Consider the following 11,615-nt stretch of genomic DNA (forward strand, 5'->3'; position numbering starts at 1 on the left):
CAGATCTGCGATACCTTGTGTGGTGCGGACCTGGGTCTCTTCTACCTCTAACCTCTTCTCTGTCTCTGAAAGTAATGTCTATTCTAAAGGGGTGCCTTCTGAGGCGCTCACGGTTTGAGGCCGCCTTTTTACCGTTTCTCTTTTTTCCCTCGCAGATGCAACGTCTCCCGCTGTCAGCGCCGAGGCGTCGGACATGTGTGACCTCGGGTTCCCGCGCTTCCCCTGGCCACCCGGCCTTTCGCTTCCGTCCTCGCGAAGGCTCTGTTCGTGCTCCCCGTCCTCAGGACCAGCCTTCGCGGGCTCTCCACTCTCAACAGCACTCCGTCGCCACCTGGACGGTGGTGGCAAATTGCCAACCCATCTCCTGGGCTTCACGTTCCCGCTGGCAAAAAACCAGCCTCGACCACTCAGAGGCGACGACCTCTCCAAGACACCAACCCCGTTCAAAGGACTCTCGCTGTCGGAGCGCCACCCGTCGGACCCCCTACAACCTTTAACGCAGGAAGAGAGGCGGCTATTATGTCCGCTTTGCCTGGTTCCGGAACTTCACAGAAACACGCACCGCCGAGGCTCCCTCCACGCAGCTCGCACCGAAGCTGCCACAGACGTAGGTGCCGCCCTGGCGGCGCTCAGACGACTGTGGCCGGACCTCCTCACCGAGTCCGGAACCTTGAAGACCAGTCAACCCAGTCCTGCGTTCAGCGGCGCCTCCGTCGGAGAGAAAGTTGTGCCCCAAGCTTCAGAGGACGTTATCCTCGACGCTTCTGACGACCTGATGGACTTTTGAGGAGGGGGGGGGGATTGTGGCGTGGTTCTGCAGCGGAAGCCTGCATGACAGCAGCGGTGGGAACCGGTTGTGTTTAGGGGGCGTTTCCCCTCGGGATAGAGGATAAAATGCGGTGCAGGAGGGAAAATGGGGGTTTGTTGCGTGATTGTTGGCTGGACCGTTGGCTTGCTTTTCCTTAGCAATAAACCTGGTATGTTTGCTTGAATCTGCTTTTGTACTGCTTGTTCCTTCGCGCGCGGAACGGACGGGCTGACGCCCCGAGGGTGTGGGAACGTAGGTCTCCACAACTCGTAGAACGTATGTACTAGTAGTATAGATTCGAGCCCCACAACAACCACTTTTTTCTAATCCAGTTGTAGGAATTTCTAATCCACCAGCCATTTCTAATCCAGGTCAAGCCAGGTCTAATCCAGGCTCGACCCCTTCATGGTGATCCATCTAATTCCTATGTCATTGGCTGCCCTTCATTGCCACATTTGCTCACTCGCTCATAAACACCAAAATTATCTATTCTATTCAATTCTAAGTCAGTTCATAGGCTTCCACATCACTCTTTTTTCTAATCCAGTTCTAGGAATTTCTAATCCACCACCCAATTCAACTCTAGGTCAAGCCACTTCTAAGTCCTCTGGTTGGTTGGTCACAGCTCCATTCCTTCACGCTGATTGACCGATCCAGGCTCCACCCCTTCATGGTGATCCATCTAATTTCTATGTGATTGGCTACCGTTCATTGCCACAACATCTGCTCACTCGCTCGTAGACACCAAAATGATCTATTCTATTCAATTCTAAGTCATAGGCTTCCAAATCGCTCACCTGTCCATAGGTCCGGGGGGTGGTCACTTCCATTCATTTCTAAAACCTAGTGATTGACCTATTGGCTGCCTCTCATACATGCTCGATAGACTCATTTGTCATTTCCACTCTCTGGTTACTCGGTCACACACTTTCAACTGCATATTGCTTCATAATTTCAACCGCAACATAGACAGCCCCTCGTGGGTCAATTCCATTCATTTCTGGGCCAGCTCACAAGCCCCCCCAAATTGCATATTGGCTTGGGACGCTTTCTAGTTAATCCAGGACAACGCTTCGGAACAGTAAGGACATAGAAAAACACGGGAAATAGTTTTCAACATTTATTAGACACATCATGGCATTCTCAGAGAGATTGTAGTTCTCTCCGGGGCACTTCTAGCACACTGGACATTTCCACCCCGCATCCATGGCGTTTTTCACATAAGTACCATGTGGATCACCCAAGCGTTCGTCCTTCTCCATCCACGGCTCAGTCCCAGACCGCACGCGAGAACAGCATGTCACGGAAGTATCAGTTCTCTTCCTGCACATCTCCTGGAGCGAAAAAAGAACATTATGAGCTTCACTATTTACATCATCCATTTAAACTTACCATATTCACAGCTTCCGTAAGGGTAGGATTCGATGTCATTACAGAGGTATCTCTTGTCGTCGTATGCCATCAGACTTCTTTTGACGTTTCTGATGGTGTACATGCACTGTTTCTTTCCAACGATTGATACTTGTTCGTTCGATATGCTCGTGTGATTGAACAAGGTATTGTAGTATGTCTCATGGAGGAGGTGCTTGCGTACAATATTCTTTTTGACCCCTTTAGCTCTTGCAATTTGCTTTCCTCCAGCTAATTTGATGGAATACATTTTAGCTTTCAAGCATATTACTTCTTCGATAGGTACACTACCAGTTTCGCTTTTGAAAGCCCCAAGTCTCCCATGATTCTTTTCACTGTACAGTGGATGATCCCGGTCGAAGGAAGACAAATCTAAGTGGTCGTCAGCGATCGCTCGTAACTGATCTTCGTAGTCCTTGCAGAATAGGCCGAGGATCAGAGAATTCGTGTCAAAGTAACAGGCGATCACTGGACAAGTGAGCTTACTCAGCAAGGTTTCGTAGTAGAATGAGTACATGGTTAATTTACTCAGTCCCAAAATCGTAAACCCAATCTGGAGCGGGAAATCGCATCGCACTTTTCTTTTGCGCATTTCGTACATGACACAATCCGGGGACAAAATTTCCATCCTCACGCATTCCGCCCGACTCCCGAGGCGACTCGCCGTCTCCTCATCAAAGGCTACTCGAATGTCCCGCATGTTAAATTTATTTAAAAGCGTTCTTCCGAATACCGCATTATTTGAGAGTTTATAGAAATTTTTTTTGAACGTCGTGCTCGAGGCAACGCGTCTGGCAACATTGTCCTCGATGTAGGGACGCAGGAATGGTGCCTGGCGAAATTTTAGAATTCTGTGAATTTTTGTCACTCTCATACCCAATCTACAATAGAGAGCGAGCAGTGCATAATGAACGACGTACTCGACCTTGTCCTTGCACGTGAGCAGCAGCTTTTTGCTGTTAGCTGGCTGATACATTAATTCTTCGAGAAGCCCTCGCTGGAATGGCGAGAGCCAATCCTTCGGGACGACCATCTTCTCAGGAGCCAGGGGAAAGTACCGTGTCAGTGCGTGGATAGATTTTGGATACTCCAAGTCACATACATACACGTAGCCAACGTCTGAATCAGTGGGGTGACGCATAAAATCCACGGAGCTAAAATCCTCGACCCATTCGAAATCACCAATTGGGAGGTGCTTTATCATACTGAATCCGTAAAGATTGTTGCAATCTATGTATGATATGTACACCTCCTCTTTATCGGGATCATAGCCACTACACAGAGGGTTATTGGCACGTAAATGACGCCTGCTCGCCTGACAGAGCCCACCTCTAACGCCCGATTCGATGGTTCTGTACATGTCCTCGTCGATGATTAACTCCAATTTTGCCCGAGTGTAATTTAGCCACGAATAGGATGCTAGAGAAACACAATGAAGCAATTCCAATCCACTTGCGCTGTAGCACAGACGTCGGAAGTGCTGCATCACGTCAGCATGTAATAGGGCATCCGTTTTCAGGTACAATGCATTATAATCCCGTAAACTCGAGCACCCAAAATGTTCAAATACATGCAGAGCGTACTGGTAGTCTTCGTCACTTATATCTTCCCCAGTTAGATCGTTTCGAAAGGCGGATTTTTCTGGCAAGGTCAATTCATCGTACACTGCGAAAGAACTAATATAGCTGTACGGGAATACACCTTTACGAAGCAAAATTTCGTAGTCATCTCCAAATGCCTGCTTAAGGCATTGGAACGCCTCTGCACCCCCCATGCATTTGACAGTTTCCACAAGCTCCCCCAGCGACGAATTCAGGTACTGCATGGTATCTCTGAAGAGGAAGGTGCCAATTTCAAACGAACGAATTTTTTCCATGGAGCTGGCTACAATGAAGGGAGGTCGCTTCCACCCGAGAACGTGAAATTCCCGCAGCAGCCCGGCCAAATCGTAGGACAAATTGTGTACCATGATCGGCAATTTTTCCCTCGTCGTGCACGCGACGTTACAGGGGTTACACAAAGTTGCGATATAATTTGTCTCGCCCGCACTACAATGCTTCGAATGATCATGATGCCGGACACGGGGTAGATCTTCGGTAAACTCCTGTTTACAGTACGCACAGTGGGTAGCAGCTCTGTGCTCAGCGCATTGCTCATCATTCAGCACCATTGCGGCGGAGCAAGCGTTCAGGGCGATCATCTCATCTCGCATTTCCATGAGCGCCTTCACACACTGCTTTGCTGCATCTTCCCCATGGTGCGTCCTGATGCGCAACACCCTTGAGTCGTGGGTACGCACGAGCACGGCACAAAAGCTAGAGGTGATGTGACGCTGCATGCCATCACTACTGGGCGCAAGTACGCTCTCCGTGTCCAGCGCGACAACGTAGTTGTACTGTTGCATGTACTGTATTTTAGTAAATTTTACAAAGTTTTCTCCGGGTTCACAAAATTCTAATAGGATTTCGTTCACGTCCGCGCAAAGGCGTCGATGTTTCGCCATGCTCTTTTCCTCATTAAAAGAGCGAGTGCAACGTTCGCATACGAAACGCGTGTTCTTTCTCGTCAACAAACGCTCGAGGGACTTAATTCCGAAAAAATGCTCATCAACCTCCAATAAGTGAATTTTCTTTTCGCTTTCCAGTTTTGGGGGTCGCGACACGTGCACTCCCTGATCGACGTACGCGTACACGTACACAGATATCCTATTTTTCTCTTCGAACTCGTCCAGATCAGCGAATGAAACAGGGAAGTGACTAGGCCACCAGTACTCTGTTGCATAATTTTCATATTTTTTCCATCGGTTCCTTTCCTGTGGGTGCAAGAGGGCGAGCGTATTGTATTTAAAGCACTCGCCCTCCTTACGCTCTGGTAAAGGGACATTTGTTAGGACATTCCTACGACTAGCCAAATTAGTGGGAAGTACCCCATTGCACCCGAATTTTTTAGTTTTCACAGAGGAAATACACATTTGAACTTTTTGGACGTCAGTGGATACAAACCCACTACCCTCGCGCTGGTAATTTTCAATGCGCGCGGTGGACTCCTGAATCACATCCATCAAAGTATTTGCGATAGCTCCGACGCTGTGGACTTCGCGAGCAAGCGCCATGAAATGAGCTATGTGTGCAGTTACATCCCCTCGATTTTCTTTCATCATTAGAACGTCAGAACAAATGCAAAACCTAAAGGGTATCCTTTGCGCTCGCAAAATAGGAATTATATTGTGGAGGTGGTTCATTAAATATTGTCGCAAGTCCTCTACTCCCTGATCGTGAACAGATGCCAATAGCACAAACGCTTTGACGATACCTCGAAATGCGCTATCAGTTTGAAAGAAAGGCAGGAAGGAAATGTCCACATAGGGATGTGATCGCTCGACGTGAGCATGCAATGTGGCAGGTGAAATGTCTGGAGAAGATGGTGAATTCTCTTCCAATGGCTCATCATCCCCGATATCATGAGGATCAAAAAAGCAGAACACGCATCTAGGCACTGAAAAAAAAAAAGAGGAAACACTAAGAAATCGTGCCCCACAGAGCGTGGATGAAAAATACTTACTTTTGAAGCGAGCTCCGCACACTCCCAAAGCGATGCGAAGACTGCTGCCTCTTTACACATCCTCCCCACTTATATAGCGGCGACCTCGCTGCATGCCCCAACATGCACGGGTGCGAGGAGTCGTCATAGCCTAAAAATAACTTGCTCTGCATGTTCAAGGTCGCAGCTTGCCCTTGGCTTCACGTAATGCTCCGTCCGCCTACACCATTGCCGCACCTGAGCGCAAAGTTCGCTCTCATCACATGTCATTCCGATATGCAAGTTGATTTCATGATCAGGCACACAACTATCCCATTTTGGCTGTGGAATTTCAATAATATTACTTAAAAGAAACAAACTGCAGTGAAATGCTGATTCATCTTAGACAGGAATTTCTACCCTCAGTGTTAAACTCTCAGATACCAGCATTTCTGCTCAAATAGCAAAATAGCTATGACTTCAAAAATTAAACACATGCTAAACAAACTACCATCAACTGCTATCAGATAATTATTGCATAATGCTAAATACTCATTTGCATTGTCCCTACGTGAAGAAAGCACAGGACAGGGGTACACAAATTCACTTAAGCGATGAGGGAAAAGGCTTAAGACCTCAGGTCACCACACATCGCCACGCGGCTAGCACAACATGACACCAACAAGATACTAGCAGCGGGAAGAACTGCAACACTGCTAAACAAGTCCAGACATGCCACGATGACGTCACAAACCAGGAAAAAAGCACGCGCGCGCGCACACAGCAGCTCAGGAATGCACAAGGAGAGGTGCTTTATTGGAATTTCTACTCCTGGCTCAGACATCAACATTTCTGCTCAAATCTGCCATAACTGCAAGATTAAGCACTGCTTACTTCATCGAGCACCCATCAAAATCTAACAAACAAAAAACAAACAAACCCACTTTCCGTAATAGAACACTATTCAGCTTTACCAAGTGATTTTCTTCTGCTTTAGCAGTGAAAGAAGAAAAGAGCCATGAAAAATTACACGTACTTTTGCTTGAATAGCTATAAGAGATAAAAAAAAAAAAACGAAGCACAGGCTGTGACAAAGGCACTCATTTCTGCTATCAGATAATTATTGCATAATGCTACATACACAGTCGCGTTGTCCCTGTGTAAAGAAAGCACAGGACAAGGGTACACAAATCGAATTGGGAAAATCACTTCTACTCGCGTAGCATAATACGATATACGCTGATTTTTTTTTACGGGCGAAAATTGCAATAAGAAGCCACTGCTATGCAAGTGCAACAACCCTTATTTTTAAACCAACATTTCATGCAATACCACATAAATTTATCACTCGAGTCACACGAAAAGGCATACACAATGTACTTACTGGTTAAGTGGGGTCACAGTTGCACACACACACACACACAACACAGACACAACGAGCGACAGTGAAAAATAAGAAATTACACGCACTTCTGCTCGAATAGCAAAGTGTCAAGCATGACAAAACACATTTGCTACCACCAGAAAATTATTAAACAGAATAATACAATATTCGCAAAAATTAAGCTTGTGTGGCAAACACACAACCTGAGGAACACACCTATTCACATCTGCTTTCTGAATTTGTTATACAGGCGTGAACGATTCGATAAGAATATAAAGCACGCTGCTTGGAGAAAGCATATATCATGTGTAACGCAGTCTACTCTATTGAAAATGCTATAAACCTTATTTTTCAAAAAAAAAAAAATCACAGTCGGCATAATATACGGCAATATCGGCAATATCACTGAAGTCAAACACAATGAACTTACTTGTCAAGTGGGGACCCAGCTGCACAAACGCGCACGCACACTCACACATTTTTAGTGCCTCACAACGAGCAAAAACACAAGGTCTATTCACAGCCACATAAATTCATATTATTCCTCACGTCAATAATTATCCAACCATCGTCAAAACGGGGAACACGCATATGCCAATGCGAAACAATAGGCCTTCCCGCCGGATGTAATACGATATCGCCAGTCGACCGCCCCAAAGCAAAAAAGAAACACAGCATCTCAGGAATGCATGTTGCCTATACATCCAAGAACAGCGTGCAGCAATTATAACACAGAATGAGATTCATTTCCTTGTACTTTTGTTTTGCTTGCATATAAATATTTCACAAGAAATATTAGAGAATGAAAATGGAGAACAGCATTCGCTACACTCTGTAGCTCTTATCATTTTTAAACAAACCAGTTTTCATATGTTCATAACCACACTACCATTCACTAAATAGGGGAGTCACTAATGATTCAAATAAGATAAAATATCATTCCATCATCATTGATTGCAAACTTCACGCAAGAATAAGCAACTGCTGCGTGTCGTATTTTTCTTATAATAAACACCAAATCTCGCCCTGTTAAACACCAACAGCAACGATTTTTTCTTGTATTTTGTATTTATTTTTGTCCTTTCCAGCAGCTCATTACATTGTGCGAGTCATCAAAAATTAAAAAATTCCGATCTGCTGATAAAACAGTGTACGGGGAAACGATAACGGAGCGCGCGTCATTGCGTCAAGCGTGTCCTAACTGCGTGAACGGGCCAAATGCAGCTCACGTGGGGGGCACACTGTTTCATCAGCAGATCGGAAATTTTTAATTTTTGATGACTCGCACAATGTAATGAGCTGCTGGAAAGGACAAAAATAAATACAAAATACAAGAAAAAATCGTTGCTGTTGGTGTTTAACAGGGCGAGATTTGGTGTTTATTATAAGAAAAATACGACACGCAGCAGTTGCTTATTCTTGCGTGAAGTTTGCAATCAATGATGATGGAATGATATTTTATCTTATTTGAATCATTAGTGACTCCCCTATTTAGTGAATGGTAGTGTGGTTATGAACATATGAAAACTGGTTTGTTTAAAAATGATAAGAGCTACAGGGTGTAGCGAATGCTGTTCTCCATTTTCATTCTCTAATATTTCTTGTGAAATATTTATATGCAAGCAAAACAAAAGTACAAGGAAATGAATCTCATTCTGTGTTATAATTGCTGCACGCTGTTCTTGGATGTATAGGCAACATGCATTCCTGAGATGCTGTGTTTATTTTTTGCTTTGGGACGGTCGACTGGCGATATCGTATTACATCCGGCGGGAAGGCCTATTGTTTCGCATTGGCATATGCGTGTTCCCCGTTTTGACGATGGTTGGATAATTATTGACGTGAGGAATAATATGAATTTATGTGGCTGTGAATAGACCTTGTGTTTTTGCTCGTTGTGAGGCACTAAAAATGTGTGAGTGTGCGTGCGCGTTTGTGCAGCTGGGTCCCCACTTGACAAGTAAGTTCATTGTGTTTGACTTCAGTGATATTGCCGATATTGCCGTATATTATGCCGACTGTGATTTTTTTTTTTGAAAAATAAGGTTTATAGCATTTTCAATAGAGTAGACTGCGTTACACATGATATATGCTTTCTCCAAGCAGCGTGCTTTATATTCTTATCGAATCGCTCACGCCTGTATAACAAATTCAGAAAGCAGATGTGAATAGGTGGGTTCCTCAGGTTGTGTGTTTGCCACACAAGCTTAATTTTTGCGAATATTGTATTATTCTGTTTAATAATTTTCTGGTGGTAGCAAATGTGTTTTGTCATGCTTGACACTTTGCTATTCGAGCAGAAGTGCGTGTAATTTCTTATTTTTCACTGTCGCTCGTTGTGTCTGTGTTGTGTGTGTGAGCAACTGTGACCCCACTTAACCAGTAAGTACATTGTGTATGCCTTTTCGTGTGACTCGAGTGATAAATTTATGTGGTATTGCATGAAATGTTGGTTTAAAAATAAGGGTTGTTGCACTTGCATAGCAGTGGCTTCTTATTGCAATTTTCGCCCGTAAAAAAAAATCAGCGTATATCGTATTATGCTACGCGAGTAGAAGTGATTTTCCCAATTCGATTTGTGTACCCTTGTCCTGTGCTTTCTTTACACAGGGACAACGCGACTGTGTATGTAGCATTATGCAATAATTATCTGATAGCAGAAATGAGTGCCTTTGTCACAGCCTGTGCTTCGTTTTTTTTTTTTTTTATCTCTTATAGCTATTCAAGCAAAAGTACGTGTAATTTTTCATGGCTCTTTTCTTCTTTCACTGCTAAAGCAGAAGAAAATCACTTGGTAAAGCTGAATAGTGTTCTATTACGGAAAGTGGGTTTGTTTGTTTTTTGTTTGTTAGATTTTGATGGGTGCTCGATGAAGTAAGCAGTGCTTAATCTTGCAGTTATGGCAGATTTGAGCAGAAATGTTGATGTCTGAGCCAGGAGTAGAAATTCCAATAAAGCACCTCTCCTTGTGCATTCCTGAGCTGCTGTGTGCGCGCGCGCGTGCTTTTTTCCTGGTTTGTGACGTCATCGTGGCATGTCTGGACTTGTTTAGCAGTGTTGCAGTTCTTCCCGCTGCTAGTATCTTGTTGGTGTCATGTTGTGCTAGCCGCGTGGCGATGTGTGGTGACCTGAGGTCTTAAGCCTTTTCCCTCATCGCTTAAGTGAATTTGTGTACCCCTGTCCTGTGCTTTCTTCACGTAGGGACAATGCAAATGAGTATTTAGCATTATGCAATAATTATCTGATAGCAGTTGATGGTAGTTTGTTTAGCATGTGTTTAATTTTTGAAGTCATAGCTATTTTGCTATTTGAGCAGAAATGCTGGTATCTGAGAGTTTAACACTGAGGGTAGAAATTCCTGTCTAAGATGAATCAGCATTTCACTGCAGTTTGTTTCTTTTAAGTAATATTATTGAAATTCCACAGCCAAAATGGGATAGTTGTGTGCCTGATCATGAAATCAACTTGCATATCGGAATGACATGTGATGAGAGCGAACTTTGCGCTCAGGTGCGGCAATGGTGTAGGCGGACGGAGCATTACGTGAAGCCAAGGGCAAGCTGCGACCTTGAACATGCAGAGCAAGTTATTTTTAGGCTATGACGACTCCTCGCACCCGTGCATGTTGGGGCATGCAGCGAGGTCGCCGCTATATAAGTGGGGAGGATGTGTAAAGAGGCAGCAGTCTTCGCATCGCTTTGGGAGTGTGCGGAGCTCGCTTCAAAAGTAAGTATTTTTCATCCACGCTCTGTGGGGCACGATTTCTTAGTGTTTCCTCTTTTTTTTTTTCAGTGCCTAGATGCGTGTTCTGCTTTTTTGATCCTCATGATATCGGGGATGATGAGCCATTGGAAGAGAATTCACCATCTTCTCCAGACATTTCACCTGCCACATTGCATGCTCACGTCGAGCGATCACATCCCTATGTGGACATTTCCTTCCTGCCTTTCTTTCAAACTGATAGCGCATTTCGAGGTATCGTCAAAGCGTTTGTGCTATTGGCATCTGTTCACGATCAGGGAGTAGAGGACTTGCGACAATATTTAATGAACCACCTCCACAATATAATTCCTATTTTGCGAGCGCAAAGGATACCCTTTAGGTTTTGCATTTGTTCTGACGTTCTAATGATGAACGAAAATCGAGGGGATGTAACTGCACACATAGCTCATTTCATGGCGCTTGCTCGCGAAGTCCACAGCGTCGGAGCTATCGCAAATACTTTGATGGATGTGATTCAGGAGTCCACCGCACGCATTGAAAATTACCAGCGCGAGGGTAGTGGGTTTGTATCCACTGACGTCCAAAAAGTTCAAATGTGTATTTCCTCTGTGAAAACTAAAAAATTCGGGTGCAATGGGGTACTTCCCACTAATTTGGCTAGTCGTAGGAATGTCCTAACAAATGTCCCTTTACCAGAGCGTAAGGAGGGCGAGTGCTTTAAATACAATACGCTCGCCCTCTTGCACCCACAGGAAAGGAACCGATGGAAAA

At 44.7% G+C, this 11,615-nt stretch overlaps 1 protein-coding gene and 2 long non-coding RNA genes across 3 annotated transcripts; 1 reads left to right on the forward strand and 2 right to left on the reverse strand.

Moving 5' to 3' along the window:
* Positions 1 to 1,987: 1,987 nt before the first annotated feature.
* Positions 1,988 to 5,256, reverse strand: LOC135388609 (uncharacterized). The gene is made up of 2 exons (XM_064618253.1): positions 2,201 to 5,256; positions 1,988 to 2,142 (listed from the first exon to the last, which is right to left on the reverse strand). Exons 1-2 carry the CDS (start codon positions 5,187 to 5,189, stop codon positions 2,120 to 2,122), a joined length of 3,012 nt encoding a protein of 1,003 aa, XP_064474323.1. The 5' UTR covers positions 5,190 to 5,256; the 3' UTR covers positions 1,988 to 2,119.
* Positions 5,257 to 5,302: 46 nt separating this feature from the next.
* Positions 5,303 to 7,687, reverse strand: LOC135388611 (uncharacterized). Its single transcript, XR_010421480.1, has 3 exons — positions 7,552 to 7,687; positions 5,780 to 5,995; positions 5,303 to 5,713 (listed from the first exon to the last, which is right to left on the reverse strand). It is a non-coding gene; the product is annotated as an uncharacterized LOC135388611 (long non-coding RNA).
* Positions 7,688 to 8,945: 1,258 nt separating this feature from the next.
* Positions 8,946 to 11,249, forward strand: LOC135388610 (uncharacterized). The gene is made up of 3 exons (XR_010421479.1): positions 8,946 to 9,081; positions 10,632 to 10,847; positions 10,914 to 11,249. It is a non-coding gene; the product is annotated as an uncharacterized LOC135388610 (long non-coding RNA).
* Positions 11,250 to 11,615: the final 366 nt, after the last annotated feature.

Source organism: Ornithodoros turicata, chromosome 3, assembly GCF_037126465.1.
Source record: "Ornithodoros turicata isolate Travis chromosome 3, ASM3712646v1, whole genome shotgun sequence".
Lineage (NCBI taxonomy): Eukaryota > Metazoa > Arthropoda > Arachnida > Ixodida > Argasidae > Ornithodoros > Ornithodoros turicata.

Bases quoted from the DNA above. Each gene is read 5' to 3' on its own strand.
- LOC135388609 (XM_064618253.1), bottom strand. From the start codon at position 5,189: ATGTGTATTTCCTCTGTGAAAACTAAAAAATTCGGGTGCAATGGGGTA. The intron at 2,143-2,200 runs GTAAGTTTAAAT...TTTTCGCTCCAG, and splicing joins TTACGGAAGCTGTGAATATG to GAGATGTGCAGGAAGAGAAC.